The 22,171-nt window shown below is 45.3% G+C and overlaps 4 protein-coding genes across 9 annotated transcripts in view; 1 reads left to right on the top strand and 3 right to left on the bottom strand.

The window, feature by feature from the left end:
- Positions 1-7,172: 7,172 nt before the first annotated feature.
- On the bottom strand, positions 7,173-8,160 carry LOC129594470 (protein piccolo-like). The gene is made up of 4 exons (XM_055491168.1): positions 8,032-8,160; positions 7,563-7,732; positions 7,308-7,489; positions 7,173-7,219 (listed from the first exon to the last, which is right to left on the bottom strand). The coding sequence occupies exons 1-4, from the start codon at positions 8,158-8,160 to the stop codon at positions 7,173-7,175; spliced, it is 528 nt and encodes a 175-aa protein (XP_055347143.1).
- A 2,189-nt stretch (positions 8,161-10,349) lies between these two features.
- On the bottom strand, positions 10,350-12,608 carry LOC129594409 (synaptotagmin-1-like). Its single transcript, XM_055491087.1, has 6 exons — positions 12,394-12,608; positions 12,003-12,190; positions 11,757-11,858; positions 10,846-11,015; positions 10,595-10,773; positions 10,350-10,526 (listed from the first exon to the last, which is right to left on the bottom strand). Exons 1-6 carry the CDS (start codon positions 12,416-12,418, stop codon positions 10,450-10,452), a joined length of 741 nt encoding a protein of 246 aa, XP_055347062.1. The 5' UTR covers positions 12,419-12,608; the 3' UTR covers positions 10,350-10,449.
- A 1,089-nt stretch (positions 12,609-13,697) lies between these two features.
- Positions 13,698-17,025, bottom strand: LOC129594411 (synaptotagmin 1-like). Of its 4 annotated transcripts, none has more exons than XM_055491091.1 (7): positions 16,878-17,025; positions 16,455-16,626; positions 16,099-16,379; positions 15,103-15,259; positions 14,524-14,693; positions 14,273-14,451; positions 13,698-14,206 (listed from the first exon to the last, which is right to left on the bottom strand). In XM_055491091.1, the coding sequence occupies exons 4-7, from the start codon at positions 15,253-15,255 to the stop codon at positions 14,142-14,144; spliced, it is 567 nt and encodes a 188-aa protein (XP_055347066.1). In that variant the 5' UTR covers positions 15,256-15,259; positions 16,099-16,379; positions 16,455-16,626; positions 16,878-17,025; the 3' UTR covers positions 13,698-14,141. The 4 variants fall into 4 exon arrangements, with proteins under 4 accessions (XP_055347066.1, XP_055347065.1, XP_055347064.1 ...); XM_055491090.1 differs by lacking the exon at positions 16,878-17,025 and adding an exon at positions 15,463-15,489 and having other exon boundaries at positions 16,455-16,757; XM_055491089.1 differs by lacking the exon at positions 16,878-17,025 and having other exon boundaries at positions 16,455-16,757.
- Positions 16,968-22,171, top strand: part of LOC129594407 (uncharacterized) — an 18,231-nt gene continuing 13,027 nt past the window's right edge. For 2 of the 3 annotated variants that reach the window (XR_008691190.1, XM_055491085.1), the window contains exons 1-3: positions 16,968-17,417; positions 17,486-18,572; positions 18,658-19,141. Coding sequence is in view for 2 of the 3 variants with exons in the window: in XM_055491085.1 (XP_055347060.1) it covers positions 17,087-17,417; positions 17,486-18,572; positions 18,658-19,141 (1,902 nt within the window). In the remaining variant the exon portion in view is untranslated. Of the gene's footprint in view, positions 17,418-17,485; positions 18,573-18,657; positions 19,142-20,276; positions 20,847-22,171 lie in introns of those variants that run through there. The other variant, XM_055491084.1, reaches the window with a different exon arrangement.

Raw genomic sequence — 22,171 nt, 5'->3', positions numbered from 1 at the left:
ACCTCAAATTTCAATGGCTATCTGCCTTGACACTTCGGGCTTTTATCTTCTTGTTCACAGTCGGGATCTTTCTACGGGTATAGCAAAGGTCACTAGTCTAATAATGAGATGGAATGTTGCTGCGAATGTAAATATTAGGACAGATAGACCACGTTCAAGCTCACGAGTTTGAACGTTATCCATGTGGGGACTACTCGCGGTTGTCCATATGGTGAGTTAATCGCCTAGCCGTGGTGGAATAAGCACCACTACCACAGCACTGAATGGCTGTCTGATCATGAGCAGTGTAAGCATAGAAAAGGATAATACTGTGTACAGTATTATCCTTTTCTATGGTGTAAGCATGTTGGCTACTCCGGCCAGCCTGAGCCTGCGTGGGTCAATAAAAGCCACACCGCGGTTGAGGCCCGGTGACGGGAAAGATTATGCCAATAATCTGCATATTATTGGACCTGGTGATGGTGGGTGGAGCGCTGTGGTCTGTCCTGTCTGTTCAGTGGTTTGATGGTCAATGGTCAGCGTGTACTATATATAGCTGTTCGCAGTGTATGCACCCACACTTGGCACTGCGTCCGGCAATGATGAAGTTTATATTTTTTTCTAATTTTGGTTAATCCCATATCTGTTTACGCCATGGTAGTGCCAGCGTCAAAGTCCGCTTTGCGTAAGCTTAGCGTTCAGAAGTTGAGGGAACTGTGTGTTGGATTAGATATTTCTCATGGGGATACCGACGGCAAGAACGCACTTTTGCAGCTTCTAGAGCCTCGGATGTTCCCTGTGGATGACACCAATTCTATTGCCAAAGTGGTTGTGGAACTGAAGTTGGACAGGAAATGCCAGAGTGAACTGGAAGCCGAAGGGATATCCAGCAAGTCTGCCCTGTTGTGCCTTGGAGAATCTTCCAAGTTCCCCAGTAACCTGGATATTGTAAGCCGTGAAGGAGTTCGTTGCATCCTGGAGCGATTCATCCGTGCCGAGAACAGCGGCCGCGGTCGGGAAAAGCCACCCAAGCCAATTCCCTATTTCCGCGAAGCCAGCCCACCGCACGGCAGTCCTGGCCAGCGTGCAGTCAAAGGTCACGCCGACCGCAAAGAGGTCAATCTTCCCCGCAGCAGTGCTACCGCGGGTGAGTATGATAATCTGAAGCCGGCATGCTTGCACCGCTCTGTTTCAGTCATTTCAATTGAGAGTGATAAGTCTGAGTTTATGGCCAAAAGTTTTAACTGCTTCCCAACGGAAGCACGTAAACTGCAGAGGCCGCATGAGCTGGCGTGCCCTAAACCAGGGTCGAAAAGCAAGCATGTTTCTCCTCTTGATCTTTCACTGGATGAGTTTTCCGTTCACAGCTGGCGAACAGCGGTTAAATTGTGCAAAACTCTGTCTGGACAGTATGCAGAGACGCTCCTGGAGCATCTCGAATATAACGAATACTTGGCTTCTATGCGTTGTAATTTTACGGATGAGGCTGTTCTTGAATTTGAAACCGACTTTCGACATTCTGCTGAGAACGAAGGGTTTTCGTTAAATGATTACCAAGCACGAAATACTGTCAGTTCAAGCATTTTCATGCGATTAATCGCCGAACAGAGCATGGCGCCGATCAAAGCGACAAAGGTCAGCCTTTTCGCGGTCGCAGTGGCGCCAAAATGTCCCGCTATAAGTTTGCATGCTGCTTTGCCTTTCAAGAAGGCAACTGCTCTCGGTCATCTGCTTCCTGCTATTATTCGCACGTCTGTGGTGAATGCGGGAAACGCGGGCATGGCTATCATGGCCACCGAGACTCAGGAGCTGCGAGCCCTACTGACACTGATAATTAATTTAGCTTGTCTTAATTACTTTGGCAGTGCAGACTCAACAGGTCTGCGTCGCCCTTTTATTTGGCTCTGTATTGTGGTCTGACTAGAATTTTTATTACTGGGTCATCGTGTAATTGCGCGCTAGTAGCGCATATTGTAATTGCAGTGTGTCCCCATTTGATTATCTGGTGTTCTTGGAATTTTAATTATTGCATTGCTTCGGCGACGCATTATTGCATTGCTTCGGCGACGCATTGTGTCTTATCGTTTATTCTGAATGTGGGTTAGAAGCATTTTTGCTTTTGTTGTGCGTTTTGACATGTGAGGCAAACCCTGTTTTCACAGGCTTCTCTTTGGGAAAGTGGGACAGCTCCTGCTAACCTTTGCGGAGAAAGACCTCTTTATATGTGCAGAATAATAACCCGCCAGATTTACCAAACAAGTGATATCAATATCTTTTGCATTATTCATTTACTGGAGTCATTATTTCTCAAGCCGACTAAAAGCAGTGTTCTACATTGTCGCAGTTTGGCATAATGCCTTATTACCACCGGCTTCGGAAAATACGCATAAACTATATTAGCTGCCGCGCGTATCCTTAATTAAAATTTCGCTGTAATACATTTTCTGCTTGGCGCTACTTTAATTATTTTTCTATAATGTCTTATAAGGCTTTCATTAAGTTCATTGGCGATAAAGTGATCCACACTTTTAAGTCTTAACGAAATTTAAGTGTGACCTTTCGGTTTCTGTCTATTTGTAATCCGCCTTGACACAGTTTTCACTGTGTGGCAGTACGTCAATGTCTTGTGGATTTCCGCCGTAACCACGCGCAAGGTTCCTGATTTTTTGGTTGCTCCAACTTGCCTCGCCATCGGAATATCTGGATCATAATCGACTTACCCACCTGTTTGTGTTGTGTTTTTCTACTCTTGGGGGTTTGGAGGTTGTTCCCGCTTCGCGGGCGTGTTGTCAGTAATCAATAAATCACCCCCCTTTTCGATATGGCATTATTTGTGTGTTGTGTACGGTAAGAGAACCAGGGAACAATAATGATAGATCGATAATGCGCTGGAAAATACATGCTGGCGATATACGCATGGGGATAACTGTACGCCTGTAGCCAGCGATAACATGTTCGGGATCGATGCCGGCCAAGCTATTGATGCAGGAGTAATATCGGTTTGGCCGCTGCAACGCGTTCGCTTTCTTCCCTGTCACGCTTAAACGCCGTTAAATACATAAATATAGTTACTATGCAAGATCGGCGTTTGGAATGTGCATTGTGCATTTGCCGATTTTTTATCGGACTAGAACTTGATCCCTAAGAACAGGAAACGGATCCGGTAATCCGTGATGGAGGATTTCTTGTTCCCACGGATATGCACAACACCGCTGGTAACGGGAGTTTATAGCCAATTCCTTGTCGATGTTGTGGATGATGATGAGCCAACATACCGAGGATACATCTGCGGAGTGGAAAATGATCAGTTTTGGGTGCAAATCGGCTGTATGCAACAACAGCGGCGGCTGGTATCCATGGAGAAGCTGCGAATGATGTTCGTATCCTCCAATATCAAGCCCACTGAAGCTGCCGAAGGAGTCGACCTCCTGATCAGCGTTGACAAGGACCATCCGGAGTCATGGCAGCCAGCACGTATCACTGATGGGTTTTGGTGCGAAGACTTTTCGCTAGTAAATGTAAACATTACCCTGCCTGATAACACCGTCAAATGTTATTCCGTGTTCGACGGTGTCGGTGCCATTCGAAAGCGTATCCGGCGGCGCGGACAACTGGGGTCGCCTGTTACCAAGCAGTCCTTTCGCCACGTTCTACTTCCTCTGGCTATGTTCACTCATGCCATTCCCAATATTGCCGATGTACTGGGCCGCATACAGGACATGCCAAAACTCCGCAGTTATTTCCTTTGTACTACTGGTAGCGTTCGGAAGGAAATAATGTTTCTCGGGGTCGTCAACAAGTGCGTTGCCGTGCTGATTGAGCTAGGTCGGCGCCTAGTCCCGACGAATGAGGATATTTTCAAAACGCGTGGTCCTCGCCATTACGCAGTTTACTGCCTCAGTCCCTACGGTGAACCAAACGGCGCTCAGAATATTGGACGAGATGTTAAGCGTTATTGTGGCAGTGGATGGTAAGGCAACATACCGACAGAATCTGTTTTTCTTCGGCATTGTCTTGCAGGTTGCTTTTAATTGCAGTTGCCTAATGTTACCGAATTTCAAGAAAAACCCACTGGATGGCTGACAACATGAATTGCGGTTTAAAACAATTAAACCCATTTATGCATTTTCCATAAGATGTATAATGTATAATGCATTTTAGTGCATTTTAGAAAATAACTGTTTTATGGTACTTCTACATAGGTATATGTGACAAACACCGACATATAGCGTACACATTATTTGGCTACTGGATGCAATAAAACGATTTTAGGGTGTGTGAGAGCGCGCGAAGATGCAAATTTTAGTGGATGTGCAGAAATACTCGTACGAGTAAATCTTCAACACTGAATTCTTCGCTTTTTCTCATATTCCGGCCACTTTAACTACACAGTTTCATATTCCGGTCACCAGGCAGCAAAATGTCCTAACAAAAAACAATTCACAGAAATGGTTAGTTTTCATAAAAACGACCTCTCTCATTAAATTTGAAGAGTAGACATCAATAAATTTACTAACAAAACAAAACAAATACAGTAACAGATACTCTAAACCGGGTGAGACGCAAAAGACCGGTGACCGGAATATGAAACCATTCACTCAAAGTGACCGGAATACGAGAAATAGCGAAGTACATATCGTGTTACGTTTTACTTTCTAGACATGGACAAGCCCAGTGAATTGCGCTTAAATGACCTGTACGTAGATTTGAATCTTGTTGAATTTTCCTATTTGGATGTCTTCGAGCAACACCAGGCCAACTATGTAGCTACATTTAGATACAGTAACTTGCCAGTTTTATGCTCCGTGAGCCGCAATTCCGAACAGCCCACGCAAGCGGCAACCGTAGTAGTCGCTACGGAAGCTCTCGCTATGCTCCGTCGCTAAAGCGCTCGTTTCACAAACATCAATGAAGATTGAAGTTATGACTCGCGAACAGCTTGGAGGTTCTCCCAACTTATCCAATGGAGAAGTTTTAGTGACTGTCATTTATCGTTCTAAGGCAGTATTATTGCTAAGGCCAGACTTGTGAGTTATGACCATGACCCTCGTTTGGGCGTGGAGCGCTTGGCATAACATTCCCGCTAGCGGCAGCGACCAAAAATGTGCCAGTGTGGTCGCAGCAGTGTGGTCGCAGCAGTGTAGTCGCAGTGGTGCAGGCCGTATGGCGTGACTCGTGATTGGTGACCAACGAGTTATGTTACGAGAGATGCGAGAAGTCTGCGTTTAACATGGTCGAATCCGGGTGGCGAGACAATCGTGCGAGTTTGCAATTTTACCTGCTTCCGTTTACCGATAACCCCACTTGTAAATATACTAGCGGGAATGTTATCCAGTAGACCGGTACCGCTTCTCTTTTGTGCTACTGACGAAAAGTGTGCAACAGAGTCAGAGAAATAAGTTTGTGTGCTGCATTACTGTACTTGCGTACATATTTATGATTACGCATATGACTGGCTGCTACAGTATCACCGCAATGGCAAACTTATTCCTTTCTACTGCTTCTTTGGTTTCCTGTGACCTAGCATAATTAGCAGCGGATTGTTTCCTTGCAGGACGTGTAGGCACTTTCATAATTTATTAAGTTCTGCTACAATTCAGCAGTGTCTGATCGTACCACGCCAGTCTATCGATAATCTCGAAAACCTGGAATTATATTCGCTGGCGTGTATCTTCAGAGATCACCATATTGTTACTCAAGTGCTATGCAGCATTTTAACGAAGAACACAAGAACTATTTATCTCATTGGCGATTGGGAGAATTGTCTGCGCGCACTGGTACCGCTTCTGCAGTTCTTGCACGTGGAACTGGAATGGCTGATCATTACCGACAATTCGCTGCTATTGTTCAACGAATTTTTGGAATTCCCTGAACACTGGCCGATGTTGCACACCGATGATGGTTTTACTACATTCCGAGGAACTTATCGGCCGGCTCCTGATTATGCCGCAGTGTGCCACCATCTACTGCTGAAGAACTGTTCTTTTTATAGCAAATCCTCGATATGTTTGGCGTCGATATCGTTTATAACTGAATTCCAACAGATTACAGACATGACCCTCGGCTCGCGTTCACGCCTCGCCTGTTGTCACGACCCCTTCCGTGTTGTCATTCCGCAGTGGCCATACAGCTTCGCGGAAGCCTCGAAGTCCACATTAGCAGCCTCCTTCCAGTCAGCGCTTGAACAGTTTTGTTCGGAACTTCCAGACAGCAAAGTCCAGGATCTGTTAACCTGGATGAATTCTCTCACAGAAAACGATTTACAGGGGAGATCATGTATTTGGCCATTTATCCCGCTGTGCTATGAACTGTACGTGCGACAGATGCATAGACACTTCTGTATTGTATCAGGCTTAATTTAAAAATGTGAACAAATTCTTGTGTAGGTGGAGCAGCAAAAAGCCAGAGAACTTCGAAGATGTTAAAAAAGATGTTGCAATTAGGCTTCCGCGAAAGTGTATGATTATGCAGATGCTCGCCTTGCTATTACCGTTGTCGGATCCGCTGGAATCACCTTCTAGTTAAAAACACCTCCGTCATCGGTGAAATTCTGGAATAAGAAATTGCCTACATAGCCACGTTGCTACATTCCTTTTAAGTTAATTTTTCCATGAGATTTCAAAAGTGCATCGCTTTTTGCATGCGAACTTCTCCTAAGTGTTTAATGTGAGGAATGTGGCACCAGCTATTAAACAGTGGGTAATCAACTTTCTGGATGGTTTTTGGGAAGACCCTTAACTGCGTTTTTATTGGGATGGTGGCTATTACGCAGACGTATGTACGACAAGCTTGTCAAAAAGCTTTTTAACAACCTCCAAATAAATACGTCGGAGCTTTGATTGCGCTGGTGCACCAGAATTATAGTTCAAGCCGATCCAGACCTGTTGCAGTTACCAGCTTTTACTGCTTGTCAATAATCTTACCTTCCCGGTGGCAGTTGCCAGTGGTCGTGTCACTGCCACCATCTAGATTAAGGTAAAAACCAAGTTGCAAAGGTACAAAATTTAGGACAGCACAATTAATTACAAACGTTCCTGAGGATCGGGAACACTTATAAGGAACAATGTGGAATAAAGATGAGGAGCAACATTATGAAAACTGCAAAAACCAGTACAACTGGTTACAAACAGCACGGGTGTGGTTACGTGGGAGCGTTGAAAATGCAATGTTTTGTCAGTTTCCATGGCACGCCGCTACTCCAGCTGATACCAGCGTCGTACGCCATCCAGATTGACCGGATCTAATTATATAAGAACATATCTTAATGCTTACTTTGTTTATTTTATGTATGCCCGCTTTGCATTATACGAATCAACAGCCTAGCGTACCTGCGAGATCCACGATGACCTCGCCGAGAAGAGTATCCGGCCACAGCCAATTTCGATGCCATACTGAGATCGCGATTTTTTTGTGGTGAATCTCACGGGGATCGATGCCCGAGAATGGGAAGGTTTCCATCCATTTCGGATTAAGATCGTGCTGGATACACCGCGTGCGACACTTCAGTTCCCTATAGCGCACGCGAAAATGTCCGTTTGGCTAATGTCACTCACGAAGCGTAAATTTCGTTTAATGTTGCGTACGCTTGTTCAGGCACCACTTGAGCTCTGCAATAGGGATTGGTGTAGCCGGGTTTATTCGGTGGTTTCAGATTTCGCCCTTTTTGAATTTGCAGTGTCAGAATGCAGCGGTGGTACGTCATCCGCAGGAGGATGTCCCCGGTGACCGGATAAAGCTCATTGGATCTGGCTGACTGCAGATGCGACAAAGCACTGAACGTCCAAAAGTTCTATGATAATACGTAAGAGAAAATAATTTCATCTAACCAGTTTACGATCAAAAGGTCTAAATTCCAGTAAACTAAGGTAAGGGCCTAGTAAGCTTTTTCCGATTCTAGTAAGTTAGTAACCATTATCACAGCACACAGCTGCATTTCTGACGTCTTTTGATGAGCCAATAACCTTTTTACCTACAGGCTACACAACAGCAGCTACACGAAGCGCTGATAAACAGTTTTCGAGTCAAGATGCTTCAATCACACCCTTTCAATACCTCCTTGGGCGTCCGGATACCGTTAAGCAACGGCAGTGCCAGGTGGTTTCGCGGCACATACGTTTCATCGTCCTCCACCTCCGCCGTTTCTCCGGCCCGCTGCGTCCATAGGAGGGCGGTTTCGTTCATGGTTAACTTGTGCACCGTCCACATCGACAACGCCCTTGTGTCCTTTCTCAGCGGACGTGAGCGTCGCTCTCTTTAATTTTCACCAACTAAACTAAGCCACATAAACAAAAACATAGCAGTCATTGGCTCATGGCATTGTTGGCTCATGGCTCATGGCATCTCTTGAATCACACATCGGTTGCCGCTACAACTTTTGGCTGTCTAACAAAGATCTTTAAATGCAATTTTTCGCGCTGAAATCAAGCTGCACTTTTGCAAAATTAGCAGATATTTTGTAAACCGCTTCAACGTAGAAGCATGGGCGGCGCTTTTGGCATCAAGGGCGACGCATTGCGTAGCGGGCCTCAATTTCGTCTCTTAACTTCGCGGGAACGCAGTGCAAAAAAGCCGTCGCTAGGCTCGTGCCGATTGACTGCCGACAAATTTAATGTTCGGCGCTGCCTTTTTAATGGGTGAATTCTAAAATTAAATAACCTGTAAAAATTATCAAACTCGCTGCATAACCGCCACCATTTACTCGATATGCGCACTAAAGACTTTTTCAAACGGAATATGATGAACGATGTACATGTATATGTCTATATTTCGCTTAAAGCTTTTAAGTAAATTCATTTAATAAAGATCTATAGTGTTGCGCGGTACTCGACACCAACAAGCGGTTAACGGTTTTCTTGCAAAAACCGTCAACACTTAAACTGGAAATAGTAATGTTTCCAGTATTCTGCAAAATCGATTAATGTATCCAAGAAATATTTCCCTCTAATTTTTTGAAATATATACTTGTGGAAAAATTCTCTTAAATTCGCCAGTGACTGCCGTCATTTTAGGGCAATATCGATAAACTTGACCTACACAAGCCGGATTACACAAACATTGCTGAGTGAGCATAATTTCAAATTGACTAATAAACCATGCTCCCAAAAGTGCTCGACCAGAAAATGTTAATAATAATTTTTATAAAAATATTATACGACCTTTTATAGGATTTATAGGTCGCTGTTTGCGTTAGGGTTGCCGGTTTCTGCGACCCTCCTCTGCAAGCCACAACCTCTGCACTCAACCATACTATCACCGGTTTTCTTACCTTTTTTTAACCGACTTTACCAATTGGCATCTGCCTTGGCACTTCCAGCTCTTTGTCGTCTCGCCAACTATTAGCAGAAGTGTACTGCGGGTATTAGCAAGGGTCACGATTCCAATAATGAGCCGGAATGCTGCTGTGTACCGTGTATTTACAGCATGTACCGTATCATATTTAAGTAGGTCAGGAAAAACCGCGGCTCAGGTTGAGTTTTGCGAATGTGATGACTGCAGGGAAGGAGTTAATCCCACAGGCACGATAAAATTAAATTCAGGACTGAATGAATGTGTGAGGGGTGATCGGGGAACATGCTGGCTGCTCCGGCCAGCCTGCGCCTGCATGGATGGGTCAACAGTGGGCGCCTCGCGAAGGCGCGCTGGTGGATCGATAATGCGCTGGCTAGTGTATGCTGGCTATACGTGCACGCACTGCACGGGAATGACTATACGTAGCCAGTGGTTGCTCACCCGGAATCGATGCCGGCGACGCTGTCACTGCAATATCGGTGTGGGCACTGCAACGCAATCTTCTTTTATCACTACCACGCTTAGACGCCCCCCAACATGCCTACTTACTGACCATGCAAATGCTTCCACCCACCTCCTTTTGACCTATTTATTGTTTATTCTCTCAAGCATGGGGTGAGAGGAACATGTGAGCACTACAGCAGTGGTTGATACGATCAGATTGCTCACAAACTGCCCGTTGGCCCACAGTCATGCCAGCCACCGGTCAAAATTAGTTTGGCCGTACAACCCGTAAATTCTGCAGTCAAATGTTGTGGTCTGACTAAAGCAAACATATTTATAACAATTTTTTAAAATTATGAAGCTTTGTGAACAATTCCAAAACCCACACTGGTCTTAGAACACTGGTCAAAGTGAGCGACCGGAAAATACAACTAAAGGACATTCCAGAAATAAATGCTCAAGTACTTCTATAAGTTCTGCGTGTTCTATCAGTTTTTGTGTGTATTATTTTGTATCTGCCGCTGTATATGCATTCGGCTAAAACTTCCCCTATTGTTACGAAAGTGCGAAAGCGAATATTTTTATTACAAAGATAACTTCATACTCCAAATAACAAAAAAAGACGTGAGTACTGGGAACATATGCACTGTACGATAACAATAAGCAGTGGACTAGCGCTTTTCGTATAAACCAGTAAATCAACTCAACACCAGTGTGGTGCTATGGCATTGGCAGATGCTACAGTTCCTCGGTTGCCATGGCACGGCGCTCCCATAGCTGATACCAACGCTGGGTGCCATCCAGGTGGATGGGATCTAACAAAAATAAAAACCCATTTGTAAGTGCCTGCTTTTTTCTCAGCTGGATTAACACTTTCGTATACCGGAAAGATCCACAATGACCTCGCCGAGGAAATCGTCCGACGGCCGATTCCAATCCCACACGACAATCTGGATTTTCTTGTGGTGGATCTCGTTGGGATCGATGCCCGGGAACGTGAAGGTCTCTTTCCATTCCGGATTCAGATTCTGCTTGATGTGCCGCGTGCGATACTTGTACTCCCTATAATTTCAAGCAAATATCCGCTTAGCATATGATAATGACTAGGCATGATTCTGGCTAAAAACTACGTACGCTCGTCCAGGCACCACGTGAATCTTGCAGAAGGGATCGGAGTACCCAGCGTCATGGGCCGCTTTCAGATTGCGCGCTTTTAGCACGTACAGCGTGAGAGTGCAGCGTTCGTACGTCATGCGGAAGAGGATATCACCGGTAACCGGATGATGACCGCTAGATGTTGTCGACTGCAAAACACGGTAAAACATTTATTTTTAAAAATGCTTTATGACAGTGCTAAAATGTAGAATGATATTTAATGTTGTGACCATGTTGTGAGCCTGTTTCACGACCTTGAGCCTTGAGTTACTTTGCAATTTTAAACTTGACTGCAGTTTCGGCTCTTACGTTGGCACGGGACGGTCTAAGCGCCTAATAACCTATGCCAGGGCTCCGATCCGGCAATTCTGTTCAACCGTGTTAATCGCTATCATAGCGGCAATGGTGAAAATGGCCAAGGTCACTGAAGTTCGTTAACCGCTAAAATGTTTGTAGTGAAACTGGAATTGTTTCACCTTTGTAAAAAAGTTGGACTTTGCCGTACGCCGGTTCGGATCACAACTGCGAAATTTAACGACACTTTTGGGAAAAACTTCGCTTAATATAAAGAAAAGGCTCTGCGTAAAATGCATGTATTCACGTACTACTTATGTGATATGGCCTACGTACGGCTTGTTTATTCTATTAACTAATGCGGGTTCTGACGTTGCACAGTACAGGTTGCTGTTCTTATCAAACTCATTTGATCGCGTACGTCGTACGAGGTACATAAAAATGTCGACCTTATACCGGCTTTATATAAAATTTTACATTTTTTCCAAACGCCGGTAAATCCACCGCTTCGCCGGCAACTGCACCACACTACATCGGCATGACTTAGTCAATGCGGTAAGCGTAAGATCTACATACGCAAGAGTTACGCTACTGACCTCCATCGAATTTAAGTTTTTGTTCAGCTCGAACTTGCACTTGAACTCCTCCTCCTTGGGCGCCATCTTTTCGGCTTCCAGAACCAGATGCTCCGTGCCAGCCTGAAGAAAAACGTCAAAGTAAGCCACTCGCGTTCGGTTAGATACGAAAGAACAGCCAGCAGGAAAAACGGTGACGTGTGTAACTGTGGCCCAGTTTCAGCTTGTACCGGCGACTAAAGGTAAAGCGTTCTGTGCTGCACGTACCTCTTCCTTCATGGTTTTACCAAACACTTGCGCACTCTCCAGATCGAGGACGCCATTGGGTCCTTTCTTGACGTGCTTGCCCTTCGCGCGGCGCTTTTTACAGTACCGGACGCAGCAGCACGTGATGGCTAGGAGGATAAGGCAGAAGACGGCGGAAAGCGCCCCGCCCACAGCGGCTCCCGCCAGCACTGCAGTTGCACCGAATTTACTGCACATAATAATAAAGTAATAATAATCGGGTACTTTACACGAGCCCGATACTGAAAATCTCATCCGACGGCAAACATTTAAAATGTCGCTTGCACGCTCGGGACCTCATGCCGCCCTCCCCCCCCTTAAAAAAAGCTAAAGACACACTTGCACACAACCACACACTCTCCGCCTCTCTTACTTGTTACTAAGCACATGTTAACCATCTTTCAACGGACGTTCGTCTTGACACTTCCAGATTTTGTCTTTTAGTCCACACTCCACGAGAACTTGCTGCGGGTACAGCAAAAATCAGGAATATAAGACAGGAATTAAGGAATAAGTATGAAATATAAAACAGGAGAGACCGCGTTCAAGCTTAACGTTGCCCATGTAATGACTATTTTTAAGAGTTGAAAGCGTAGTCACGATGGAATTAGGTAAGCGCAGCACTGCCACAGCTCTGGGCACTGTATGGCTGTCTGATGTTGAGCAGCGTGTGGATGTTCGCTACTCGTCCAATTTGGGTCAATAGCACCTCGCGAAGGAACACCGGCAAACGATGGATCGATAATGCGCTGGCAAGTGTATGCTGGCTGTAGATGCACGAGCATAAGCTAAGCCAGCGTGAGCAAATCCGGGATCGATTTCGGTAATGCTGTTAATGCGGTAGTAATAACGGCGTGGCCGCTCAAACGCGTTCACTTCTGTCACTGCCATGCTCCCATGTCGCCAACCGCGTTACACGCTCGTTGTGAAAATGCTCCCACCCGCATCCCATTGTCTTAATTATCGTTTGTTTTCTTGTACACGGGGCGACATGTGCTGCAGCTACGGGCCTATGGCTGAGGTGGTCAGAATGCGGCCAAGCTGTCCTTCGTAGCACAACCATGGCCACCGCTCAAATTTCGTTTGACTGCAGATTAAAAAGAAAAGAGAAACGTCACACGTTTACTACTAAGCATTCAATACACAATTTTTTTTCAGTATCTCTGGTCTCTGCAGTAGAATCCTATTGGTCCTAGAAAATCCAGACTAGTGCTGGCGCGTGTTTTCAAAACACCGGGAAGGGAAACAGTTAGAGATGATTTTAAAGCAGCGGCAGCGGTTTAGAAGTAGAAGTATAATTATATGCTGTGCCAGTACATCACCCTTCATGCCTTCGACCTCCTGTCACTGCATAATGTGCCGAAACAAAACATCGAGGAATTATTTCCTTGCCTCGAGTTGTTCGAAATCCATGTGTTTTCGTGCTGAAAAATCGAATCCTTTGCTCGTTGGCGAGCAAATGGAACCGGGATCCCGGTCACAAACTATCCGTGAACAAAATCCCCAAAAATACAAGTGGAAGCTTGTTGTGTACCAGAACGTGAATGGTCAAGATGAAAGTGTTAACCATAATGGTCTGTCGGTAACTTGCTTATCCATCGAGTGGCCATCGCCAGCTGCCGGAATTTAATCAACCTGTTAAGAGTCGCGAATTTCGCACAATACCGCTGTTTATTGTTGACCGAGCGCAACGTTGACCGTTGCGGTTTTGTATCCCACTAAACAAGTGATATCGCAACCGCGAACTAGTAAACATTTTCCAGGTAAAATTCCAGTAAACAGAGGAGTAAATAGACACTGCGTACCGGCAGTGCGTAGACAGAACACGAGTTTTGATCACACAAGACCTCAAAACCCGTTTTCATCAGTACAAATGTAGAAACCTGACACATTCCAAAATCCCTTCACAAAAATCAACAAACCAAATTACAAAGGTACACAAAATTTGGAAACTACCAATAATTCAAAAAATACGTGAGTATCGGGAGCACATACAGTATATAATAACGACAGGAAGTGGAATTACAAGCACTTTTCTTACAAACCAGTAAAACAGCTGTTAAACTATTGCTTTGTACACCGCTGTGGTGATATGAAGAGAAAGCTACATTTCATCGGTTTTCATGGCAAGTTACGTTGCTCACACAGCTGATACCAGCGCCGGATGCCATCCAGGTGAATCGGATCTAACAAGATTAAAAATCGTATTTATACCTGCTATGTTCGTCATTTGGATGAACAGTTCTGTGTACCGGTGAGATCCACTACGACCTCGCCTAAGAAATCATCCGACAGCCGATCCCAATCCAACACGGTGATTTCGATTTTCTTACGGTGGATCTCGTTGAGATCGATGCCCTGGAAGGTGAAGGTCTCCTTCCATTCGGGATTCAGATTCTGCTGTATGTGCCGCGTGCTATATTTGTATTCCCTATAATTTCAAGCGAATATCCGCTTAGCATATGATAATGAGGAAGCGTGATTCTGGCTAAAGACTACTTACGCTCGTCCAGGCACCACGTGAATCTTGCAGAAGGGATCGGAGTACCCAGCGTCATGGGCCGCTTTCAGATTGCGCTCTTTTATCACTTGCAGCGTTAAAGTGCAGTCTTCGTACGTCATGCGAAGAAGAATATCTCCGGTAACCGAGTTATGCCCGCTGGATGTGGTCGACTGAAAACGCGACAAAAAGTTTTATGTCAATGCTAATTCAAAGTTATGACATCTAATTTCTGACCATGTTGTGACAGCCTATTCTCACGACGTCACCATGAGTAGGCTATGCTGTTTTTCCTTGGCTTTATTTTCCGATCATACGCTGATACGGAAAGAGCTAAACGTCTAGTAAACTGAGCCTGTGCTCCGATCCGACAATTTTCGTTCCGGTAAATGCTATCACAGAGACAATGGTGGCAATATTAAGGTCACCATGTTTCGTTAACGGCTAAACGCGACAGGCGCAGAATGCCTGTATGCACGTGGTATGGCGTACGTCGTGTCTGTTCCGTTAGCTTACAACATTGGTACAGAGTCTGTACACGACACATAATAATTATATTATTTACTCTGACGCTGTACGTGCCTTTTCCTTTGTTGTTTTGCCTAATTCTTGATCGACCTCGCCTTTGAGTCGTTTCCCAGCGTTCTTGTCCTCACCGCGGCGCTTCCACCAACGCCGGAAGCAGCAGTACGTGACCGCCAGGAAGGTGAGACCCAGGACGATTTTGGAGTTCATAATACTGTAATATAATACTGTAAATACTTTGCATAATAAATCATTAGCGCAGCAAATTTAGTGCTAGGCAAAAATATATGTTGTAACACAATCCTTTTTTATCGACCGAAGCGAAGGTTCAGTATGTTCAGGAAAATACACCTTCCCGTCGATCACGCACTATGTAATTACTCTAGGCAAGTACTACGAGTACGGCTTTCCACTTACATAATACATTGGCTAGCTGATCGTTTCCTATAGTCAAAGAAAACACTATTGTCTGTATGCTAGTCGCGAATTAATATACAAGTATACTGTATACAACATGGGCTACATATCTGTATCAGGAACTGTAGTGGAAGTATAGTTCTTAGCCAACCTACTTCGAAATTCGGTTCTTCTACTTAGCTTACTAACTTAGTTAACTGGCCATATATGCTAAAGTTTAGTGCGCGACGCAGTAAGTGCGCGCTACGCAGTGCGCTGCGAATGATTTCCGAAAAAAAGACATTTCCAAATCTCTCTTTCCAAAAAAAAGACATTCAAATTCCAAAGGCTTAGATCTCTCTCTGCTCCTTAAATTTTGCAGAAGACAGAAGTTACAAGAGAAAATGGAGAGGAAGAGCGACACACCCTCGGGAGGTGTCGAATCCTTTCGTTTGGCAGGAAGTGGCAAGAGAGTTGGCCAAAAAGCGAATACTGAGGAGGACGCTAAACTTTGAATCTGCTCCCCCCTGGGCGGTCAAAAACGAAAAACGACGGGGGTGACCGCCCCTCCTCTAGGGTGGGCCTCAACTACGCGCAATTAAGCCCGATACGGTCCGCTTAATTCAACAGTACGCCATGCACTTTCGCCTCACTTACTTTTTATTTGGCAACTTTCAACGATTATTCTTCTCGACCGCACTCCACGAGAGCTTGCTGCGGGTATAGCGAAGGTCACCAGTCCGACAATGAGATAAAGCGTTAATGTGTATGTAAAGGAATATTTTGAAACAGGAAAGACCACGTCCACGTTCAGCGTAGGGCATGTGATTTCTGCGTGGAAGGAATTAATCCCACAATCGTGGTGGGAATGGGTAAACGGTATGCTGCTAATCGATGCCGGCAACGCTGTTGATGCAGCAGCAGTATCGGCATGGCTTCTGCAACACATTACTGCCACGCTCATATGTATTCTGCCGCCGAAGCGCTTACGTACTTCCCATGAACGTTCTTACCCCCGCATCCCTTGGAGATATTTATCGTTCCTTTTCTTATAAACGTGTAGCGTGTATACTGACAATTACGGCCGAAGCAGCCATAATGCGGACAAAATGTTCCTCCCAGCCCACTAAGCCCAGCCATGGCCACCGGGCAATTTTGGTTTGAATTCAGACCGAAAACGCGAAGCTACAAATTCTGTTGTCAAACGTCAAGGTTTGACTAAGCAGTACACTTTTATAACACTTTTTTCTAAAATGTCTGATCTAAAATTTATTTTATCCTAAAACGGCCCACTGGTGTTAGAACGGTTAATGTTGATGACAGGAAACAGCAGCATATTAAATGCTCGGTCGATAATCGGTGCTTCTGCTACTTTAAGCAAATTTTGAATACCGCACCTATGTTAATCAGTTTAACCAGTGTAATCATGAACTTACACAGATAAATATAATTATGCAATCTTATCTGGCTGTTTTCTTGGTTAGAAATCCTCGTCGGTCAGTTACTGCAATGCTGATCGCAAACCTGCCAACAAAACCTGTCAAGCCTGCCAACAAGCAGGATTTGTGTAAACAAGTGTTTAATTATTTCCGATTAACGACGGTTTCTTGGGGTTAGATAATAAAGTCTTTTTAATTCGGAAAAAATGGAGACATGTGGCAGTAACTGCCTCTACCAGTACGGTTCCGCATTGCACACCGATGACTACATTGGCGGAGGCTCATTCGGCTGTGTCTATAAAGCAACAGTTACGGATCGGAATGAATATAACGGAAAGGATATCGTCGCTGTAAAAGTCATTCACCTGAAGAAGCAAACGGGAGTTTTATCAAATCCGGAACTTTATGGCCGAGCGCGAGATAGATTAAGGTCGCTGATTGCACTCCGACATAAGCATGTCGTTGTATACCACAAGGTTTCGATTACAACGACAAATTCAGGAGCTACCATTGAATTAATGATGGATTTGTATGACAGTAAGTTAAAAACTGAACAAATTTACGGGTAGACTCCAGCGGAGGTTTGGTCTCATGAACGTTTTTAGGTGATCTGGCTTTTTTACTGCATAAATTGCGAGAAATCGAGGATTTGCTGAACGAGGCAACAGTGGTTCGTTATTCCAGGGAACTTGCAGAAGGAACAGAATACCTGCATCAGAACAACATCATACACGGCGATATTAAACCGGCGAACATAATGGTAAAAAACCTGGATTTCGATCAAAAGCGGTTGCTAATCGGCGATCTAGACGATCGCGTTCAGATGCAGCAAGACATCACGTGCTCGCGTGATATCACCCATTTACGCGGAACTGCGAGGTACATGTCACCGGAGATGCTGAGAAAATTTGCCACAATGAATGGCGAAATTTATAAACCGGAGATTTTGGGGAGAAAAACTGATATTTGGAGCTTGGGTTGTGTAATGCTGGAACTTGCCAAGTGCATTTCAAAAAACCGAGAAAACTGGGTGGAAAATTCGAAAGGCCAGCGAGCCAATGCTGGGACAATCTCCGACGCGGAATTCGTTACACTGATCATGCATGCCGGTTACGTGCCAGTTGTGCCTGATTCCGCTCCACAGGGACTGACTGGCTGTATTCGTGGGTGCTTGCAAACCGGCAGTGAAAGTAGATTGTCCGCTAGTCAACTGCGCACACTGCTTGAGCAGCTTCGTAATTCAAATATTCCATTACCAAGCCGGACCTCGCCGGTTAAACAGATCGCGGTGGTTCTCTGTGACCTCGAGCCAAACATTCAGAAACCTTCAAGAATTTTCGCGCGTGTAGTCGACCCGGATGATAAGGTGATCCGCCAGATCTTGCTACCTGAGGAGCTTCAGAGGAAACGGTTTTCGGGGTTTTTTACAGCGGTCGACAACGATATCGTCTGCCAGGTGCGCGACCCAAAGGGTACAGAATTTGAAACCGTTGCCTGGAATTTAATCACAAACACATGTCTTCCTATCATCACTGCCGATAAGACCACCCCAATGCACTTCCCCGTAGCATTCGGAAGGAAGATCTATTTTTTAAACGAGAAAGAGGATGCGTTTAATGTAATGGATTTTGACAGCGGAACGGTCCTACCACTGGGTAGACCCAGAATTCCGTACGAGGACCGCAATCCTTTGTAAGTCGCCAGTTTGTTTAATCCCAACGTCCAACGAAGGTCGTTATTACAGACTTCTTGCTAACTGTTGTCGGTTATTTTTCAGAGGTCGCCGAATAGTTCGTGGTGTACGATCTGGCTTGCATATCGTTTTTCTGGGAACTGTGACAGAGAGCAGCCGCAGCGACGATGCGCCAAAAACGATGGCGACGATGTGGATCGTAATTTGTCTTAACACGGAAACGGGTGAATGGAGCGTGTTTTCGAAATCCCCGAAAGGGGAGACAATAAAAGATGATTTTGATGCAGCGGTTCTAAGCGAGACAGTATATATGCTAGGTGCCAGTACATCGCCCTTCAAGCCTTGGACCTCCTGTCACTGCATTGATGTGCAGAAACAGACCATTGAGAAGTTATGTTCCTTTCCTAGAGAACGTCGGAATCCATGCCTTTTCGTGCTAAACAATCGAATCTATTTGCTCGACAACGAGCAAACGAAACCGGGATCCCGGTCACAGACTGTCCGTGTTTACCATCCTCAAAAGGACAAGTGGAAGCCTGTAGTGTACCAGACTGTGGATGATCAAGATGTAAGTGTCAGTCAGAAGGGTTATTCCGCAATCAGCTTATCCATCGAGTGGCCGTCATCAGATTCTGGCATTTAAAAGAACCTAGCAATCGTAGCAGATGTTGTACAAATTACAGCACCATGTTTACTGTCGACCGAGCATAGCGAGGGAGAATTAGTAGAAAGGCCGAGCGCTCGAGAGCATCCCATACCACCAATAAAGGAGCAAACGGCTTTTCCCTTGTGTAATTCAACGCGTAAACATTTTAGCGTCTCATAAATTTAATAATTACTCGTGGAAGCCTTTTTAGCACTAATTGCTCGTTTCTGGCAAGCGCTGTCGCAAATAAAATTACGGTCGACGGAAGATGCATACCGGCACCATGCGCAGACAACACTATTTTTAACACAAACCTCACAAATCTTTTCCAGCAGTACAAATGTAGAAACCCGACACATTTAAAAATCCCGGCACAAAAACCAACATTAAGGGTAATTAAATTAATTTAAAAACGTACAAACAATTAGGACACTATCCAAAACGTGAGTGAGCATCGGAAACACATACAATATGCAATAACGATAAGAAGTGGAATTACAAGCACTTTTCTTACAAACCAGTAAAAACAACTCTTAAACTGCACCGTTGTGGTAATGTGAAGAAAATGCTACATTTCTTCGGTTTCCATGGCACGTCGCTCGCACAGCTGATACCAGCGTCGCACGCCGTCCAGATGGATCGGATCTAAATGGATAAAAATGGGCTATGGCTATTTTACCCCAGTATTCTGCAGTGTGGCAAAATAGCCTTTTGCTATTTTGCCCCACACTGCGTTAAAATAGCCTTCAGCTATTTTACCCCAATGTGAGGGGCTAAATAGCCTGCTGCTATTTTGCCCCAGTATGCGTTGGAATAGCTTTTTTCTATTTTGCCGCAATATTCGTGATTCTCGACAGGACTGCACACTGGCAGTGTGTTATTTTGACGTCACTAACAAACGGATTTTACAGTGCGCCAACAGGAGAACTACGCATGCGCTGTGTTTCTGGTTACGTGCTAAAATTTAAGGCGGAAGAGTAGTACCGTGGAATAGAGCTACCGCTTGATTTAAGAATACTGTAAGCATTTTTATCATACATTTTTTTCTCGTTTGCAGAGGATGGTTTTCTGTAAATTTTCATGTATCTGCCCAGTTAACAAGCAGTACATTTTGCGAACGCACGCTGTTCAAAAAGTGCCGGGATAAGCACTAGTTCATATGGGCCTACGACGACTTCCCGTCGCACCTGAGTCGCACGGCTTCCAACCGCCACAGGGCGCCATCCTGGCGAGAATCATCAGTTATGGTATTTCGTAGTTGAGTGTAATTCTACAACCACGAAGCGTACCGTCCGCCTTAGTACTTGGTCGACAACTCGACATGACTGACTTCACGGATATCACAGCGCGGTATAGTCTCCGGAAGCCAAAGAGAATCGAAGCCACAGCGAAGAAGAAGATCGAAGAAGGGAGGTTGCCCATGCGTTTAAATGCCAATTTTGAGCGCATACAAAAACTTGATTTGCAGATACTCAGTGGTGATTGTGTGGGTTTTTTTAAAGTTGCTCTCCAAAGGTTGATCTGTCGTAATCTTGATGGTGTTTTTCAGTGACGGGTTACTGAGTAGACAGTAAGTAAGGGAAAGTTACACAGTAAAAAGTAGCCTAATATTATGCGATCAGTAACCAGTAACATTTTCGACCTGAAGTAACTGTAACTGTAAGATTTTTAAAATAACAGTAAAAGTAAGTAAAAAGTAGGGAGAAATTCTGACTGGTTATATTCGTGTGGTAATAATCGTAATATCAGCAGCACAGCACAGAGGGCTCACGAGAGTGAGTGATGAGGCGTTATTGTGTGAACGATAAAGCATAGACGCCTATGGCGAGGTGTTGCTCGTGCAAGAACAGAATCGAGACTAAACAGGATTGAGCGGCTGAATCAGCCGTAACATGGAAAATGCCTATCTGCGGCACTGGGAACATCCGCCCACGAGCGAACGAACGCTATCGGCCGAGACGTAAAGCCGTAGGCGTGGAAAGGCGTAGCCGAGCCGAAGTCGAGGCCGATACGGCGTACGTCAGCGAGTGCGACTCCGTGTGCAAGTCAGCCCACCGGAAGCAGGACTGTCGCTGGCTGACATACTCTTAGGCAAATACTGAACTTCTGACGGCTGCGCGCGTAATTACCGGGCCAATCCGGGTCGATCCGGAGAATCCGTTTCTTTGGATGCTTTGGACGTGGTACAGGGATGTAGGGTCCACCACCGTATCCCTTACTGTCGGTCCGGTTGATATCAGATGTGAAATTCGTCTACGTCTTCACTGGAGACGTCGTCATGGCCCTTTTTGACCGTTTCACGATAAGCATAACTCCTTGGAGTCCGGCTAAATAAAGTTTACCGAAAGTTGAAGTTCACCGGCTGCCGGTTAACTAAAGTTCACCTGAAGTTTTCTTACCGGGAATAATTCTCCATCTCATCACTTGTCGCCTACTGGGCAACAACGACGGGGTTCTCGTCGGTTAAGTTGGGTCAGGTTCGGGTCGCTTCCTTGTCCGCGGTAGTCTCAGTGTCCGAGGTTGGGCATTCTGCTGGTTTGAGTTTCCGATGACTCAGCCGGACAAGACCCTCGTTGTAATTCGTTGTCACCTATTGGGCAACGGGGATGGAGTCATTATCTTTGCTCATAGCAAGAGTCCGTGTGTGGCTCCATATCCGAAATAGCCTCCGTGCGTGAGGCCTTCTCGCACAAGCAAACCCTTGGTTTCAGGTCCAGTTGCCTAAATTGGCAACATGGGCTGGATAATGCCAGGATTTTCAAGTTGAATCCGGGATAGCCCAAGTTGGATCCGGGGTTACCCTCGGTTGATATGGGGCAGCCTCGATCTAACAGTCTGCGGAGTCAAGGTTCCGATGTTTTTTCCGGGCAAAAATCCGTGATTCCATTCCCCGTCGCCGAAATCGAAAGGATCCCAACCCTTGTTTGGGTACGTTCGGTGGCGGATGCGGGT

This window comes from Paramacrobiotus metropolitanus, unplaced genomic scaffold (genome assembly GCF_019649055.1).
Source record: "Paramacrobiotus metropolitanus isolate TYO unplaced genomic scaffold, Prichtersi_v1.0 Parri_scaffold0000068, whole genome shotgun sequence".
NCBI lineage: Eukaryota > Metazoa > Tardigrada > Eutardigrada > Parachela > Macrobiotidae > Paramacrobiotus > Paramacrobiotus metropolitanus.
The sequence above is the reverse complement of the archived record's forward strand: the minus strand, read 5'-3'. Positions and strand labels throughout refer to the sequence as shown.